This window comes from Hypomesus transpacificus, chromosome 19, assembly GCF_021917145.1.
Source record: "Hypomesus transpacificus isolate Combined female chromosome 19, fHypTra1, whole genome shotgun sequence".
Classification (NCBI taxonomy): Eukaryota; Metazoa; Chordata; class Actinopteri; order Osmeriformes; family Osmeridae; genus Hypomesus; species Hypomesus transpacificus.
In genome coordinates, this window is record NC_061078.1 from 11,021,232 (window position 1) to 11,040,351 (window position 19,120).

Below are 19,120 nucleotides of genomic sequence, written 5' to 3' on the forward strand. Positions count from 1 at the left end.
CTGTTACCCCTCTACCCTGTCACCCTACCCTGTTACCCCTCTACCCTGTCACCCTACCCCTATACCCTGTCACCCCTCTACCCTGTCACCCCTCTACCCTGTCACCCCTCTACCCTGTCACCCTACCCCTCTACCCTGTCACCCCTCTACCCTGTCACCCTACCCTGTTACCCCTCTACCCGGTCACCCTACCCCTCTACCCTGTCACCCCTCTACCCTGTCACCCTACCCTGTCACCCCTCTACCCTGTCACCCTACCCCTCTACCCTGTCACCCCTCTACCCTGTCACCCCTCTACCCTGTCACCCTACCCCTCTACCCTGTCACCCCTCTATCCTGTCACCCTACCCCTCTACCCTGTCACCCCTCTACCCTGTCACCCTACCCTGTCACCCCTCTACCCTGTCACCCTACCCCTCTACCCTGTCACCCCCTACCCTGTCACCCTACCCCTCTACCCTGTCACCCCTCTACCCTGCCACCCTACCCCTCTACCCTGTCACCCCTCTATCCTGTCACCCTACCCCTCTACTCTGTCACCCTACCCCTCTACCCTGTCTCCCCTCTACCCTGTCACCCCCCTACTCTTGACCAGAAATCGGTCTGGTTCACACACATGACAACATCTTTATTTTAGAGCAAAGAAACTGCCTAACTGAACCTTTCAGGTAGATGTGGCATTGCCAAAAACTTGTTTTAATATTTTTTGTTGTCCAGTAATCTGTGACCAAACTCAAGATCACATGGCTTTAGAAGATAGTTTACCTTTTGGATTCCTGTAACTTCAGGCATGGGTTCTTTATAAAAGGGGTGTACACGATAAAAGAGAAACCATGGGTGAACTTGAGCTTTGAGGTGTGTGGCAAGTAGGAAAGCTAGAGTTATGATCCGAGTCCTCGAGAAGATTGTGTACTTGACCTTTTGTGAAAGAAACGTATGCAAGAAAACATCTTTTCAAGAAATGTGTACAGCCTCCATCGTTACCTCTTGAATTAATACATGATAGTAATTAATGACGTTGCATTCAGAGTTACCTTGGTAAGTCCAGAGTTCCTCACTGTGGAGAAATGAGAGAGAAATCTGGATACTCCCAGTCCTAACCCAATTGTTACACACACCTGTTGTGTCATATTTATGTAAGGTGTGGTAACATTGTGAGGATTCATTTACTTACATTTTTACTCTTACTTAAAATAAGTTGTGATTATATTGATTTGATTTAGCCTGAGTGATCATCGTCTTACTAATTCACCTGTCTAGTGGGTGAGCCTGTTGCAAATGCTGTCTGTCATTGGCTGTTACTGGACTGCAGGGGAGAAGCACCATCTCAAGCTTCAGAGGTGGCCTCTGGTGTCAAGTTATCATAATTGCTAAGCAGTGGCGCCATCTGCTGGCTATATGTAACTGCGTAGGACTTGCAGGCTTAGATGGTTGCAAGTTATTTTCCATCAGAGTTTCTCCTTCAGTGAGATGATAGAGTTCTGTTTTAGTGAAGACCCAGTAGACAGTATCCAAGATATGTTTTGCTGATCATGGAAACACCAGTTTCAAATCCACACTCGCCTACAGATGATTATACACCTCTCCCTCCCCTGACTTTACACAGAAGTACAGGTTTGGATGTGTCCCAAAAGGCATCTTCCAGAATGCAAATGTTTTTTTGTTTGGTAAGCTGCTTTTTTGTATTGTATCATTATTGTGACTATTGCAATTTCTTCTTGTTGTTTTCTTGTGTCGGGAGTGTGAGTGGTTATGAACAGGTTATGAACATACTGGACAACATGCTGTCATATCACCAGCTGCTGGGGGGGAAAAACTAAATGGCCTGATTAGAAAACCAATGATATTGTAAAGAAAGCTATATATATAAAATCTGATTGGGACCATGGGCAATTTATGATGGACAGAAGCAATAACGGGGTTTCTTTCACTTACCACTTTGTTCAAAGCAAATGTATACAAGTATTATAATTCTGAATGTCAAAATATTTGGGAATCATATCAATCTTATTGATACACTTATGTTTCCTAATGGCATCTGAAACATTCCCATCCTATGTTAAGTCTTTTTACAGTTGACATGAAAGTGTATTAATTTTAACAGCTGTACCCTCACACAGTATGTTCATGGATGGCAAGGTCTTGTGTTAAACCTTTTTAGGAAATCGAAACAACCTGAAAGGTCCCAAGCTTTGTCAAAAGGAGTAAAATGAAGCGTGGTGAAAAGGTGTCCTACCAGGGAACGTTGTCTCCTCTGTTTACCCTCAACATTCCAATCAAAACTCAGACAGGGAGTCCATCCCTCTCAGCTATAATCCATGTCATCCTATACACATTCACTTTAACATTGTTGACTTTTTGTTTACCATTCCTTTTAATGGAAGGAGATGTTAACTGTTTATGGAAAGGTGGGAGATGCGGTTATGTGTACGTGTCATTTTGGTGCACTGATATGACATTATGAATTCAGATAACTGGTGCATTTTTCTTAAGAAACCAGTAGCGTGCGTATGATGTAATGATTTTGAAAAATATGGTTGTGTTCCAAAAATAAATTATTTTCTCGTAAAAAAATAAGCCTTGTAGCTTTATTGGTTGTAACTGCGATCTAGATAATGGTATTAGTTTATAATCTCTATAGCATAAGAATCAAATGAGAAAGGTGTTGATTTAATAACTGAGTATTTTGTTGATGTTGAAATGCTTGTGAAGAAACCATACCACAGTACTGCTGTTTTTCATTTCACTGGTTTTCTTTTAAGCAAGGTTAAGGTCCAGAGCAAAGGGACTTATCTAGTGGCACCTAACCGATCTGGTGTGTACATTCTGTGCTATAGGACTGCTCTTCTGGAGGCAGTGTTGTCTGTTGTTCCTCGTCTGGACAGTTACTGAACCATGAGGTTATCCCCAACATGGTGATACTGCATGGTGAAAGAACCACCTGATGTGATCTGATTTTTGTTTCATGTCCGCTAGCCTAAAACCACTGAAATAGACACATTCAAATTGAGTTAAAACATTTTTATTGAATGTTCAAAGCAAGCCTCCATATTGTGAAGTAGAAAAAGCATGGGGGCTAGGTGGAAGCAGATAAAATAATTCTGAACGTTGTGTTCACCCTCAGCTACCTGAGCTGAAACTGAATATTTTGCTCGGCAGATAACTGACACCAACTAACCATGGGTGTTGTTTTACCACCTTGTTGCTGCAGTACTGATAGGCTACCTGCTTCAGTACTTGTCAGGGAGTCCTTTGGGTCGGTAGCGAGATAGGTCACCTCCATTACGGCCCCAGCGATTCGCATCCTGGTCGGCTCTGGAGTCCTCACGATTATTCCCACTGCTTTGCCGTGGTAACATTTCCCGGACATTACTGAGACAGAAAGGAAAAGTAATAGGTTTAAACAATGTCTACACCAGGGGGCGTGCGGAATACGTGTTTTCTTACAGTTTTTCACAATTGTTAACGCACAATAAGCGAAACTTTGGCACAAGTTTCACAACCTTAACTTCATGTACCAATTGCTCGACCGAATTTGGCACAACTTCATACTCCCTTATCTGCATTAGACTCTGACCTTCCTTGTTTACACACTGATGTCAATTACATATCACCTTGTTGTCAAAACACTACACACAATGTTCAGTTGTTGCACAAAATTCTCAAGTAAAGTCTCAAAGCATCAACCTACAACACACAAATATTCTAATCTCTAAACACTCAGGACTGGTGAGCAATTTGCGATCAGGACTGCAGCATAAAAAGGGCCTTGAGCCTTTGTTTTGTTTGGTGAACAATGGAGAACATATCAACAACCAGAGAAGGAGAGGGGTAAGAGTGAGAGGAGGACAAGGAAGAGGACAAGAAAGAGGACAAGGTTTGAGCATGAGGGCGGCTGGCCAGAGGGTCCAACCAAATCTCAGCCGCTTCACAGTTGCTGCCATCATTAAAACCTTTAGAATGGAGAACAGGTATGAATTATATTTGCCTTGTGTACTGAAATACTGCATATCAATAGAACACAGTGTGCTCACTGTATTTGTATTTTGCAGGACTGAAAGAGAACCACACCGTGGAGGAAGAACATGCACTTTCACAGCCGAACAGGAAATATTGTGAAAATGGTTCATTAAAACAACACTATCACTGACTGCAAACATTCAGATTTGATTAGGCTGGTGGAAGTTGACTCACCTGATGACACTAGCTGCAAACCTGCCTCCAGGTCCTCTCTGAGCTGCATGCTGGTTTCCCCGGGCATGAAAGTACTTGTCTGACTCCAGCCAGTTAGCCTTCTTCATGTCACTGTAAGCACGATGCATGTCCTTGGCACCTGGCAGTGATGGAAACAGTGGTTGTAGTGGGTGTACACTTCTGCAAGACCACTCCTGTTTACAATTGATTTCAGTTGCTTGCCACAGGAAGACTGACATGAGCTGTGAAACAATTGTGAGAACATTCGTAAAGCAATCTTTTGAGTTATTTATATCAATGTCATTGAGACACACCAGATCAGACCAGTCTCTACATCAGATTATACAACCCATCAGAGGATATGAAATGTAACATAAAACCTATAGTTTAGGGCTCCACTCACCAGCAATTGCTTGTCCAGGGAACTTGTACCATTGGGCATGGGCCCCTACCACAAAAACCAGAACCAGTCCAACCAGAGGCAGCTTCATTTTGTAGGTTACTGAAAAATGTAGAAAGCATGTTAGAGTACTGATGTATCTACAGACCAGCAGATGCTTCTTGGCAAGAAAAAAAGAATTTTTATATTTACATAATTAATAAATATAGCATAGTATTTGCTAATAGTATTTCACACTGGACTAATAGTGACCTTAGAGCTTCTCAGTCCGTTGGTTAATTCTATGAAGTCTCAGGGTGATGCTGTCAAACAGGGCTGTGCAGGTCATCCTTATAAACCTTTCCACAGTGGGATGTACTGGAAAAAAGGGAATCTCCAAATCCAGCCCTTGTGCTTGATGAGCCAAAATAACTTAAGGAATATTCCAGAATTGTGCAATTCGAGGGACATTCCAGAATTGTGCAATTTAAGGAATATTCCACAATTGTGTAACTTAAACAGTGTTTAACCATTAGGGAAGATTAGTGAACTGAATTCAAGCTTTTTCAGTCTGTGGCAAAAATACTGGGTTGGCTGAATGGGAGGAGTAATAAACACTGACCAAAATTATAAACACATTATGCCCCCATTTTTCATGAGCTGAACTCAAAGATCTAAGACGTTTTCTACGTACACAAAAAGCCTATTTCTCTCAAATACTGTTCACAAATCTGTCTAAATCTGTGTTAGTGAGCACTTCTCCTTTGCCGAGATAATCCATCCACCTCACAAGTGTGGCATATCAAGATGCTGATTAAACAGCATGATTATTGCACAAGTGTACCTTAGGATGGCCACAATTAAAGACCTAAGATTAGCAGTTTCACTGTATATCACAGATTGACAGATTTGTGAACAATATTTGAGAGAAATAGGCCTTATGTGTAGATAGAAAACGTCTTAGATCTTAAGAGAAGGGTGTCTGTTGCATTCTGGGAAATTTCCATTTTAATTCAACAACTATTTTATGTATTCCAACTCACAAAAATATACTTTATGATCCTGCCGGGGTGTTTAAGGATTTAGAAAGTGATGGAAACACCAGAACGGGACTTTCCATCATTTGAAACTGAAACTTGGCCACATCACATGTTCCATCTTGTGCTTTTCTTTGTAAACGAAAGTAAAATGTGCACAGCTGTTGTAATTTCAGACTATCAATTGTTCCCCCCCCCCCCCCCATCTCATTTATGACTTCTTATACCCCATTAAAAAATATGTTTTGTAAAAGTGTCTGCACCCGTTACTACCACTACCAATGCTCCTGATAACCAGCAAGGAGTACAGAGCAGAGTCCAAAGCATGTTATTGAAGCACTCATTTGGCTAAAGATCTCTACAAAAGGCATGTGTTACAGCACAATCTAGCTACCTTTGCTTTGAAACACAAAAAGAGACACCAGTATACAGAGCAGTTAGAATCCAAGTTCTATTTATTTGGTTAGAGGAGGGCTGATGTCATGAAAGGCAGCAAACACAAGGTGACAGGACACAGCTGGGACTGAAAGAGCATGGGCAGAAATGGCTTATAGGACAGGGTGATGGCTTTTAGGTTATGCAGATGATATCCAAGTAGTGCAGAATGTTGGCTAATGCAATGGATTTTACAGATCATCGACAGTCCTCAACTACACAGAGAAAACAAACCAGTATCTTGGATATATTAAAAGCTAGAAGATATTTAGCATGAACATGGGACAGATCAAAGATGGAGGTTCTAGCTGCTCTCCTTGCCCAGGGTGTGTTTGTCAAACAGGTATTCAGCCATGCCGTTCTGGGGCGCCCCCATACGGCGCAGGTTGGTCACCCAGTCACCCAGCTCCTTGATGGACTTGACCTGCTCATCCAGGTAGTGAGTCTCGATAAAGTCACACATCTGAAAAAGGATAGGTGGAGGGTCATGGTTATTAATGTCCAATGGGATACTGCTTAACTTCTGTAAACCTATATTAGTTGTAATCATCAGAGACACGGACTGTCTCTCCACCTTCAAGAGAAGGCTCAAGACGCACTTGTTCCGGGAGTACAATGGTACTTAGGAATGGTTTGCTGAACCCAACGCTAGTTTCCTCAAGGATCACAATGACTCTTGCTTAGACTGTTGCTCTTGTTGGTTAGTGGTAGCTGATTTAAACTGTTGTATTCTATTTTAGTTAATCCTATTTTTATTGCTTTCCTACAGGTACACCTGCACTTAGAGATTCATGTTGTGTAATTTTAACTTGTTTAACTACATGCTCTTATGGTTTCTTCCCTTTAGCACTTTTTTGGTTGTTCACAATATGTACTTCTTGTTTTTGACTACCCGCAATGCTGTGGGGCTATCTTGTTGTTATTATCAGTGACCTATGCACTTTGTAAAGCTCTCTCTTGGAAGTCGCTTTGGATAAAAGCGTCTGCTAAATGAATAAATGTAAATGTAATACAACTGTATGTTGGGGTGGGTGTGCACTCACGTGAGGGTCGTTATGGTCTGAAGAGACCTTGTGTAGGTCCAGGAGTGATTGGTTGACACTCTTCTCCAGTTGCAGGGCACAATCCAGGGCCTCCACACCACTGCCCCACTCATCACGCTCTGGCTTCTACAATGTACACCACACAGTTCAGTTAAACACTCACAAAACTGATGCGATACAATTATTACTATTTTATTTTTTTCTTAATCCTGTCAGTAAATTCAGTTCCAGCTTTTCGTGACTGTTATACCAGGCCAGCTGCTGTGGTTGTGTCTGTAGAAGATAAGTGGGCCCATCCCTCACACCCTCTATATCTCCCCACTGTGTAATGCTGCGCTCTCCAGATCACCCTATCACATCTCCCCACATAACATTACCGTTGTAGGTGTTTGCTTACTGAGCTAGGAATATATTTGTACATGAAACCCACCCTGATGTCCTGCAGGAAGATCCTCCCTCCCCTCTGGTTCTGCAGCTTCATCAGTTTCTCAGCATGCTCACGCTCCTCGTGGGACTGGTTACGGAAAAACTTGGCAAAGTTGTGCAAGGCTTGGTCATCGCGGTCAAAGTAATATGCCTGAGACAAATAAAAGGAGGAAGTAGATGATTGGTTATGTGAGTGAGGGCGGAGGAAAAAGATCTAGCTTTACTAAAAACAGTATACTTTTGGGAAAGTTATAACTAGGTGAACATCAAAAATACTTGGATAAAATAATATTCATGTTTGCAGTGATCACTGACAGCTGGATGCAGATAAGGACCTGAACTGGCTGCCACTATCTCTCCAGGGAATTTGAGTTTGAAGTCCTAAAGTTAATAACTGCCCATTCTAACCGAAATATATACTCATACCGTCAACATGCTTAAGCCACACCTGAAGTAATTGAAACTCACACTGACTCAGCAGTCCTGTGTCCTTACCAATACTGGCACTTAAATTAGTCATATGGGTAACTTGTGCTTATCATGTGCTTCTCCAAGAATGACGCTCCCTCCTCCCTCTCACCTTACCATTGACAGGTAGACGTAAGAGGCATACAGCTCCAGGTTGATCTGGCGGTTGATGGCTGCCTCGCAGTCCTGGTGGAAGTTCTGTCTCACCTGGGAACTCATGGTTCTGTTGATGAGAGAAAGCAAGACTGTCAGAAATGGAGAACAGGCTTGACAATAGTACTAATAAGTTAGTATTTTTCTGTTACAAATCAATTGGTTTCTCAACAGAAGCTGATTGTGTAGTTTACAGCGTACAACATACACAAACAGGGTACACCGCAATAACAATAATAATAAATTAATTCTTACTTCACCATGCCATAAAAGCGAATCAAGGACACGCTTTTTAAAGCCATTTCTAAAACAACGCACACATTTAGCTACTACAGACCGAAGCTTCAACTACAAACTAGGCCATGATGTATTGCGCACCTGGCCAAAACAAGCCACATTGCGTGGATACCATCTACGACTACGCCATCTACTAGCTAATGCTAGCTATTGGCTAGTCTGCCAAGAACACAAGGACATTAGCTAGATACGATAGCTTAGCTAGTGCTACACAGTATGCATCCAGTTTGATCAATCTTACCTAGGTTGATTCTCGAAGTTGCTTACCACTTAAATTATTTGATTCTTCGAGGGTCTGCTAGCTGGATCGCTAAATAAGTTAATGTTTACTTTCGTTGCGTGTCGGATTAACGTAAATGTCTTAGGTACCGCGTGAAATTGAAAGAAAACGTAAAAGTACAATTATTTTGGTAATAGATAGGTCAGTAGATGAGAGTAATCGAGTAGTAATTCAAGACAGTGGAAAGGTTGCCGTCCAAGCACTGTTGAAGCAGGTAACCTTCACCGTCTCTCTGAAAGGATTAGTGAATGCTGCTGTTGTTGCGCAAAGGTACAAGTAAATTACGTCAAACGGGGAGGGCTGAGCGTGCGCAGCGCTTCAAGCCAATCAAATCATCGCTTTCCCACACGAGTTTAACCTATTGACAAACTTGTTTCAAGATCGAGAACACCGTTTTTCTGAATATAAACCTACAAATATGTTTTTTAATTAACTTGATAAGCTACAACCATTACGCAGTAATATGTATCAGACGTATGTTTTAAGATTTCAACCCAGACTGACAATTAGAGATATATAGCTGAAAGTGGGACGTTCATATCGTACGCTTACATATATGAGCAGCCTCTCCCTTCTGGTTTGTTGATTTGTATTATGTTGGTAGTCTATAACGCTGACGCATGGTCTTTTGTCGAAGAATTAACCAGCATCGTGCCAACATGCCCTTCTAGGTTTAATTTAAATATGATTGAGTGAGCTGCGAATGATTCCTGCCACTTCTTCCTATTGATCCACGGGAAATCTGACATGATACAACTGCCTTGATCTAAGGTCAGTAGCATTACAGTTGAGCTAGTTTACTACTTCTTCAGATTCTTGATTTAGCGTTAGTGAACCAAGTGAACCAACCACCTGGTCCATAGCTGAATAGTCATAACTACCACATCGAAATGCAATGAGTATGCAGTAAGGCTTGACTGAGTGACAATAGGACACATGGTGATGGGTAGTTATTGCATGTGTGGACGCAACCAAACCCTCACATTAAATCCCATTTATTGACCTTTAAACTGAATGTGCCCTTTAAGTCGGCCGTGTCGTTTTAAATTCAACGTGCTGTAAAAGTCTCTCGATTAGTATAGGCCTAAATAAAGGTTAAAAACCCCGACTGAACAGGAAAACATTCATCATCAGCAATAATCAACGTGCTTTACGTGTGACACGTCTAATTGCAGACAGCGAAACATTATAATACCATACATATTGGTACGCTAAGAGCTAGATAACAACTGTCTGGGTTCACCGTTGCCGCCTTGTCTCACTGTCTGTTGAATGGATGACGCGTGTCCTCACAATAGAGTAGACTACACCCTTTACCTAAGGCTAAATTAATCTGTCAATTCAACAACGAACCAGATATGTTTTCAAATAGATCTGTTTAAACTATAGGCCTTAAAGTTATTGGTTAGCCATTGTTTCATTTTTTTTTATTACTGTGACTACTATATAAAGGACTAGCTAGTTAAATCACATGTAAAAAATGGGTGAAGTGAAGTCCATCTTTTCCTACATCACGGGCCCATATGCGTATTGAGTGCATATGACCTAACAGTAAAGTCAGTAACTGTGTTGATTCGTATGTGCATTCGTATGTCTGTTACTAGTCTCATTCCACGACAATGCAGAAGTTGCGACACTTATTAGCACAATTGAAACCAGCTGTAATATGAACCATTCATGCTTGCTTATTCGAAAAGGAACAAAGTACCAATAAAAATAAAAAAAACGATATCGCACCTTTAACCTTATGGCCTAATATAACCTATTGGATCTGGCGCGATGCTTTATGAGATTATACCGTTGGTGATTTTTTTTTCAGGCTTATCCTCAACGAGGTATGAGGGGGCAATTATGTCTTGACGGCAGTGACAGCATATATATGTTCAATGTTTCGAAAATAATTTAGACTATTCCGGGAAATGCTCCACTTTGTTCTCCAGAGAAATCAAGCTGTTTTCGCAATTCTCATGATGACGCAAGATGACAATACAAAAGGAGTTTCTTAGTAACAGACCTTTCTTCAGCCTTAAAACAAACAATTTCTTCACTATGTTGCTGGCTTCCCAGATGGTTCAGTTGTCACCAATGTTATATATTGGACATTTTTACAACATACAAATATTGTGTTGGCTACATCTATGACAACAAATGAAAGTGACCATTGCAGTGATTTACACGTTATAAAGCAACAGCAAGCTGAGCACCAACATGCGTGTCAAGTTAAACTACATTTTCTTCTAAGATACATCTTTAAGGGAACATTTGGTTGGATGAGAGAAAGTCCTTAATCACAGTATTATTGCAGCATATACAAAGTTGCTTTATGATAGAAAGGTGTGTTCATATGTAACATCTGGATTATATTAAGGCAGTCATTTGTTTAACCTGATGCAAAATCCATTTAATAAAGAGGCGGAAAGTGGTATGTATTTTTTCTATGAACAGTTTATTTATTTGGTCCGGAACTAGTTTAGTCAAACAGGCCGAATCCCATGTCGTCATCAGACTCTTCTGATTCATCCTTCTTCTCTTCCTTCTCCTCAACTGTAAAGATACAACAGGTGATAAGACAAAAATCTAGTACAATCTCAAGAGATCTCTGCTATGCCAAAAAAATCTAGTCCTAGTGTCCTAGTGATCGGAATATTATCCAATACATAAAAATGAATCTTCAGTCAAACACTGCAGACAATATCCCTTCATATGTAAGGATGGCAGGACTGAAGTTAAAGGGTCTGATGCTTACCTGCAGCTGGGGCAGCAGCTCCTCCTGACCCGACAGCTGCAGAACTGGCCACTGCAACAGCACCACCTGCTGGCATGCTGGCAAGCTTACCATAGCCTGGCAGAGAACACAAGTTGTTTATCAAGTGATAAACAGCCTCACAATGAACAAAATAGTAACCATCAACATTCTAATTGCAAAGTAGAGACAACATTGACACCATTAACACAGAAAAGCTCACCTTGGGCAATCACCTCATCCACATTCTTGCCACTGAGCTCAGAGATGACCTGTTCAGGGAAGATATTTAACAGTAGGTTATGCACTTTGAGGTTAAGGTTTAAGGCATACTGTACAACTCCCATGTATGGAGGACGTTGTGGTTAGAAGGCTCTTTGAATACTAAAATGCATACTTCCGACTCTTAAAAAAAAGGTACCCAAATGCAGCACATCAAGGCAGTAAGGAGAACCTTTAAAACAGTCCCAGACCATGAGGGTTTGACAGAAGATGCCCAACTGCATGCACTCCCTTCATACCTTCTCCATGCGTGTGTCATCAGCCTCAATGCCAACACTTTCCAGTATCTTCTTGATGTCGCCAGCCGCGGGGCTTTCTTTGCCTGCAAGGGCAGCAAGCAGGTAAGCAGCAACGTAACGCATCCTGCAATGAAAGAAGTACATGTTAACAGGACTATCCTTATGCGTACTGATTTAAGTGACATCAAATTGACTCTCCATGGAGGGGACAGGAAAATGTGAGACAGTCTAGAAAAATGGTTCACCTGTCGATAATGAAACGTCAACTTCGTTGACTGACTGTTCAAACCAATACAACAAAGCCTGCTGTAAGACACAGCCAATCCACTTACACTTGTTAAATGTTGATGTACAACAACTGGATTCTCTCGCTTGACTTACTCACTCAATCCTACTGACAATTTCCAGCCATACACCGTTTCTAAAAAAGAATCAGTTGGAGGTACAGTAACCTAGCCTAGCCGGCTAGTAGAAGTTAACCGTGTTAACTGATTTTCGATCTTCTACCTGTGATCTACAGAAGTAAGCCAACTAAAAAAGCAAGCCACTCTTGACTACCAACCAAAGTGTAGGTATCTAGATTTTAGCTTAACGAAACTTGAAAATGTTTTTAACCATCATCGATTTTAGGCCTTGCACCGTTGGATGCACCAGTGAACGCTACAGCACACATGGCAGTAAGGCTAGCGTAGTAAGCTAACTCACCGCTCATCTGTCACTACATTTCTCAACACATTGACACTGTAAAGATCGAGACACACTCCTAGTTACGTTTAACATTAGGACGTTACACTGAGTTTTTGGAAATGTTGTATTTATCCATTTTAACACTTAAATGTGCAACTTACTTTGAGCTGGTAGGGTGAGCGCGTGTTGACGGTAAGAATTGCACAGGCAAAAAGGAAGTAGCAAGGGAGAACGGAAACGGAATAACGTTCGCATGGCGAACAGGGCACAGTCATTGGTGAACAAAACTGTGTAGCCTACTTAGTGATGAAATAGACGATAATAAATCCAAACCACTTGAATGCTTTTCCCAGCATTATTTATTGTGTGCAGTTTACAATCTAATTATGATCTATATTATTATATACATCCACATTGATTAATACATTAACACAACTGGACATTAACTAAGGACAACTAAGTGTATGCAAATCGTAATCCAAATTAAACAGTTGAACACTCAATGTTATCAAATAGTTTTCATAAACGTTGCGAATTTGGTCTTGGTACTCGAAACAAAGACAGAACGCAGTCAAAGAAGGAGTACAAATAATTTCTGTAAAATGTTCATCAAAATCACGTATAAAAAAAGTGAACATATCAAAAGAAAATACTTACAAAAATATTCTTTTGACCCTTTTCCAAAAATATGAAAGAATTGCGGGCTGTATCGTGACAGCCCTTTAAGAGTTGTTTCTATTTTTGTGTGTACTCACGAAGACTGATTTAAAATATCCTGACCTACCTGACTCAAGTTATCAGTTACGTTTAATTTAGGACTGCTTTTCTATTCTGGATGTGTTTTTCTTGAAACCCAATTCTAACTTTTCAAATTCACCTTCACAATTTGGATTTGATGATACATTAATGATGGCTAACCAGACAAATACAATATAAACATAATCGAAAACAATAAACTTCTATATGAGTTTTACCCCCCGAATGGCACATATACCTTATGGGTCTTACCCACTACCATATCATGTTTTAATCCTGAGTATCATCCAGACATATGGCTTTTAAAAACCACTTAATATTAACATTGCATGCAAAACAACAACTATTGAGTACCAGTTCATTTGGCAGCTATACAATGTGTTGTTTTTTTAATCATTGCCAACTAATACATTATATTAATGTCTATATCACACACGTTTACTGATCTGCAACCCAGTTGTAAACAATTGTACATAAGAATGCAAACAGTGAAAAGACAAACAAAATAAGGGCAAACCAAAGAGCTGCCTGTTGTTATAAATCCTAGCTCTAGATGGGGCTCTTGAAGAAATACCCAGTCTCAAAAGGTTTTACTTATTGCTCTTGTTAAATATTAAAATGCCAGGATTGCCTTAGGTCTCGGAATGCTATACAACTGACATAAGGGGAAAAGGTTATCTGAATTGTATATGCGCATACTGTGTTTATGCAAGATTTCTGCCAGCCTCTGAACACCTACGCATTTGAAGGCAGTAAATGATTTATGGGTGGGAAAAGTTGGAGGTTGAATATTTTATGAGACAGCAGTCTTTTTTAAGCTTGTAAGACATAAGGGAAAAACAGAAGTTAAAAATAAATTAAGAGGCTTCTTCATTAGCTAAAGGAATATTTCCTCAGTCTAAAACCACCACTATTTCAACAGACCCTAGTCTCTTACATTGTTGTCCTTTGGTCTGGTGGATTAATTCAACACATCCCTGTATAGGTGATATATTAACCAGTTTACACAGTCAAAAGTGTGGGCAGTTCATTACCAAATTAGTGTACATTGAAAATAATGGAATACGGTTAAACTGACACTGTTCCTTTTACAACAAAAATAACGAGAATGAACACATGGAACACCAATTTGTAAAAGCATGCTCATATTCTAGTTAGAAGATACAATCAACAAATATGTGCATAGAAGACAGATTTACTTCACATTCACACTTATTTCAATGAGTGGGTTAGTACACAAATTAGTTCAAAAGCTGAAACATGACACAATCTTGACCCTCACTTGAATGTGTGAATACAATTTACCCTACATAGCTGCTCCTATAAAATGTTGATTTACAGTTTATTGTGAATCCAGTGTTTTGATCAGGTAATAATAAAGTGTGAATACATGGTAAATCTGTCAGCTAGTGTTCAATCATTTTACCTTTGTTTTGTGAAAAACAAGTGCCATTTAAATTACAGTACAAAGTCATTATTAGATACATTTGTTTTGCCCTGAGGCACTTAGTTAGAAAATAAAATAAAAAAATTCTACAGTTGTTTTTAAAGATCTTTAAACTGCATCCAAAATGTCAGCCCAAAACTTAAAGCACATTTAAAGTGTGAATGACAAACTACATTTAGGGTCCATAACATGATGAGTCTAGTAGTATTCACCTTGTGCCAGTTGGGAGGATGGTGTGGTGTCTGGGAGGGGTATTGAAAATGTAGAGAGATGGTAGAGAAATATAATACACGTGGCTACAAACTAAACTTTAATCTGTACGCTGCGTTTTAGAAAAAAAGGTGAACGAGGGAGTGAGATAGACGGCCAATGAGAGTATGGGAATTAGGTGTCGATGGCGAGTCGACACTACTGGGGGTAGCTGTTCTGTTGCCGGCGTTTTGCAGACCTCATTTTCTCAAAACGGGATTCCATTTCCTCAAGGACTTTGGGGGTGTACCTCACCACCAGCTTAACTGTGCCCTGGGCTGCCTTGAGGAGCTCCACAGCTTTCTCATGGTGCTCCCCCTCCACACTCTGGAGGGAGGGAGACAAGAGCGGGATCAAGAGAGACACAGATGAAGGTATAATTAGAGACAAAGTTAGGAGGGAAGAGGAATATAAAACATGAACATATAAAAAGGTTGAGGTGTTGGGAATTCAGTGCAAACATAATAAATTAACATACTGTTTTGTCATCTGTGTAAATGCAAGCGTTTGAATATTGTCTCTACATACCACTCCATTAACAGAAAGGAGCTGGTCTCCTCTTTTTAGGCCTCCATGGCGGTCTGCAATGCCCCCAGGAATGATGCGTGAGATGTAGATGGGTGAGTTCTGCTCTTTTCCTCCCATGATGTTGAAGCCCAGACCCTCCTCTGTTTTGGGCAGCTCCACCACACGAGGGTGTGAATGACCCTCACTAGCTGCAAATGCAGCAACCGTGGCCTGCAAAGCAAGAAAGTTTAGTTGTGGAATGTTTTTCTAAATTATATTTTTTAGGATTGAGATGTCTACCATCATTTACTATGGTCCCACTAAGACAGAGAGAGGAAACCAGCACATCAGCTGACAGCACTGGGATCAGGACCATCAGATAATGTGGATCTATACTGACTCCCTTGACTGGTGAGTCAAGTATTGGTTGATTATTGTAGCTGTACCTTTGCTGTGGCGTTGGCCCGAACCTCAGGACTGCTGTTAATGTCCACCGTCTCATATACATGTTCATACACCTGGGGACACATCAAGGACTTGTAACTTCTACATTCATACAAGAACAGAATGTACTGTACATGTTTGTACACATAAGGACACACAGGGCTTATAGCTTTTCGTTAAACTGCACTGTTGCATGTTCCACTAGTCAATTTGTTACCTTAAATATATAGTTATTGCACTATTCTACTTCCCTATTGCCATTATACTTCTATAGATTATACTGTACTGTACTGTTCATACACCTGAGTATACATATGGTTTATAAATGCATAGTGAACTCACCCCTACTAAGAAAACGAGTACATTTTCTAATAGATCCCTGTAGACTTAATTCACTCATTCAATCGAAGTGCACAAAGAATTGTATGGGTTGCCCGTTGATTATTTAGGCATTGCACACTACTATCAATGCCATCAAGCACCCCTCCACCAGTCTGTTGCTTTAGCCAGGTTGAGTGAACTCTGCCTCACCTCTCTGACAGCGTTGCAGAACTCACTTTGCAGAACTCTCTGCAGCGCCTGTAACTTCTGGGGAGGCACCTCCCCTGTCCTCTGGAGCTTGTCAAGAAGCTCAATGGCACGGGAAATATCTGTGATCAGAAACATTTTATTCATTATATACCTGAACAAAAATGTGACCAAACCACAACGAGTCGATGATGATGGTGGGGGAAATACCTGGTGGAAGCAGATATGCTACCTTTTGTTTGACCCTTCAACACATCTGACAGAGGACATGATAACACAAACTATATTCTGCATAATAACATCAAGAATACAGTGGCTGAAGACGGTTCATCGTCTGGGTTGTTTTGCAATATATGATATTGTGCTGGTGCACTCTAACTTGGCAGCGAATCAGTGTTATCACTTTTTATGGGACTATTCTCAACGACAACACAGCATCAGTATTGTTGCCATATTCGAATCACTCACTGTCAACTGTAACAAGCTCAGCAGGTACTGAGTCAGATCTTGAGACCAAGGAGGTACTGATTAACCTACTGTACACCTATAACTACAGAAGCCAGAAGGCTCTTTTGGAGGATTAGCTAGCCAGCTACCGTTACGTTGACCAAGCCACAACAGATATTAGCATTCTGGAGATATATAGATATGGATATAACACTCCTCATCATCAGACATGTCTAGAGGAAGACCACCGTTTTATTCTCGTCGTGAACTGAATTACGTCGCTATATCATGCTACTAGCTAATCTAGCTAGCCTAGGAATTTAAATATTTAGCCTAACAACATGCTACCCAACTAGCGTTAGCTAGCTTAGCTAGCCATTTCATTTGTCTGTATGACCAATTCATAGAAACGTGAGCTTGGAGGCTTGATAAATCACCTCTTTCCAGCCGTACAGGTTCCCCCAACGATGCCATTCTGAATCTTCACTAGACTGAATCGATATGTTTGCTAGGGAAACTTATCAAAACAGACTCGCAAGATAGCAAATGATGAACGTCGATGGCTGGACCTAATCACTGGTAGCTAGCAAGCTAGCATTCAGGATCCTTTGAATGTTGCGCAACGCGCACGCGTTGTAGACATTCACCCTTTGCCAGCGTGTTGTTGTGATGTGATGGTGGTGCCAGGTACGGACAATATTCTCACTACCCCATCTGATGAAGTCAGTACCCATAGTGCAGCACACAATTAAAAAATAGGCATCGTAACCCCCTATCACTTACTATTCTATATAATCTCGGCTCGCATAGGTAAGAAAACGTTCGTATGAAATTGTATCCCATATGATCTACCTACTTTTTATAAACATTTTTATTTGGTTTTCCTTGATAAGAATGCAGGAGTTGTTTGAGTAATCATGGTGTTTAGACAAAGAATGTCCTCTGGTACTCATGTCGGGCTTTTGAGAAGGTTAATGCGTTCTGAATTTAATAATGGGGTAGAGGGTTAATGGAGTCGTAGAGACTCTTTAGAAAGAGATTGTTGTGACTTTTTATGGCATATTTGTGAGAGATCAAATTATTGAATATTAAAATATGAATTTACCTGAAGTGGTCCACCCACATTGGCTGTCATGGATGATGGTTCGTGCCCTTCAGACCGTCGCATACTGCCTCGGGGACTGTTATTTCCTGATCGTTTGATGCACTTGGGAGCCTGGCAGTTTGTAGTCTAACCAGGTTGATTGTGGATAAGTGCAGGTAAAAGTGACAAGAGAATAGAAGGATCTGCCTATTGGAATCAGCCTTAGAACTTCTTCATAACAGGCCAATAAGTGTTATTCCGGATAGAGTGTGGAGTTGCTGCATTTTATGTTTGTCCACGTATTCTGTGTGTATTTATTGAGAATAATTCAGATAAGGATGATCTTTTTGTAGCCTATAGAGCCATGATAAGAACTTACAGATTCATGCAGTATAGATATGTGAAGTCAGGGGTGCCACTAGGGTTTCTGGGCCCCCTGGCTAATTTGTTCTCTGGGCTCCGAAATCTAAATCATACAGGAAAGTATGGGGTTCTGTTGGGACCCCTGTTTGACCAGGACCCCTTGAATCGTCCTAATCTTCCCCCCGTTAAGGCGGCCTTTTGTGAAGTACCCGTGGCACACGGTCAGAGGAGATCAAAGTTAAGTTTAATGACGGCCTCTTGTTGGCTGAGTTACCAAACGCAACTTTTAATGTCACCAAGCTATACTGAATGAATGAAGCCAACTGTGTGTATGTGAGCAAGCATGTGTGTATCTTTATGTCTTATGTTTATGATACCTAGAAGTGCAGGGTTAAAACTTTATTGACATTGGTTTTGTTTTTCAGTTGCCTATAATCATTTTTATTTCTTCAAATATTTCAATTTAATATTGCAAACAACTTCACAACATACAAAATGAATTATATTAATCCAGAAACATATGTTAATGAATAAACTTTATATACTCTTATATATTTTGTCCTCTGGTGGGGATAAAAAAATAAACAGCAAAGCTTTGACAACAGCACCTTGACATAGTATGTAAGTCCAAC

The 19,120-nt window shown here is 40.7% G+C and overlaps 4 protein-coding genes across 5 annotated transcripts; all 4 read right to left on the reverse strand.

The window, feature by feature from the left end:
* Window positions 1-3,006: 3,006 nt before the first annotated feature.
* Window positions 3,007-4,956, reverse strand: saa (serum amyloid A). Its single transcript, XM_047041921.1, has 4 exons — window positions 4,847-4,956; window positions 4,598-4,696; window positions 4,195-4,333; window positions 3,007-3,372 (listed from the first exon to the last, which is right to left on the reverse strand). Exons 2-4 carry the CDS (start codon window positions 4,683-4,685, stop codon window positions 3,231-3,233), a joined length of 369 nt encoding a protein of 122 aa, XP_046897877.1. The 5' UTR covers window positions 4,686-4,696; window positions 4,847-4,956; the 3' UTR covers window positions 3,007-3,230.
* A 1,081-nt stretch (window positions 4,957-6,037) lies between these two features.
* Window positions 6,038-8,974, reverse strand: fth1a (ferritin, heavy polypeptide 1a). Of its 2 annotated transcripts, none has more exons than XM_047041920.1 (5): window positions 8,700-8,974; window positions 8,100-8,205; window positions 7,519-7,665; window positions 7,089-7,214; window positions 6,038-6,508 (listed from the first exon to the last, which is right to left on the reverse strand). In XM_047041920.1, exons 2-5 carry the CDS (start codon window positions 8,199-8,201, stop codon window positions 6,350-6,352), a joined length of 534 nt encoding a protein of 177 aa, XP_046897876.1. In that variant the 5' UTR covers window positions 8,202-8,205; window positions 8,700-8,974; the 3' UTR covers window positions 6,038-6,349. The 2 variants fall into 2 exon arrangements, with proteins under 2 accessions (XP_046897876.1, XP_046897875.1); XM_047041919.1 differs by having other exon boundaries at window positions 8,674-8,974.
* Window positions 8,975-11,139: 2,165 nt separating this feature from the next.
* Window positions 11,140-12,918, reverse strand: rplp2l (ribosomal protein, large P2, like). The gene is made up of 5 exons (XM_047041922.1): window positions 12,825-12,918; window positions 11,977-12,100; window positions 11,679-11,727; window positions 11,459-11,554; window positions 11,140-11,256 (listed from the first exon to the last, which is right to left on the reverse strand). The coding sequence occupies exons 2-5, from the start codon at window positions 12,097-12,099 to the stop codon at window positions 11,183-11,185; spliced, it is 342 nt and encodes a 113-aa protein (XP_046897878.1). The 5' UTR covers window position 12,100; window positions 12,825-12,918; the 3' UTR covers window positions 11,140-11,182.
* An 86-nt stretch (window positions 12,919-13,004) lies between these two features.
* Window positions 13,005-17,660, reverse strand: lin7c (lin-7 homolog C (C. elegans)). The gene is made up of 5 exons (XM_047042565.1): window positions 17,479-17,660; window positions 16,598-16,716; window positions 16,069-16,140; window positions 15,644-15,853; window positions 13,005-15,442 (listed from the first exon to the last, which is right to left on the reverse strand). Exons 1-5 carry the CDS (start codon window positions 17,513-17,515, stop codon window positions 15,275-15,277), a joined length of 606 nt encoding a protein of 201 aa, XP_046898521.1. The 5' UTR covers window positions 17,516-17,660; the 3' UTR covers window positions 13,005-15,274.
* Window positions 17,661-19,120: the final 1,460 nt, after the last annotated feature.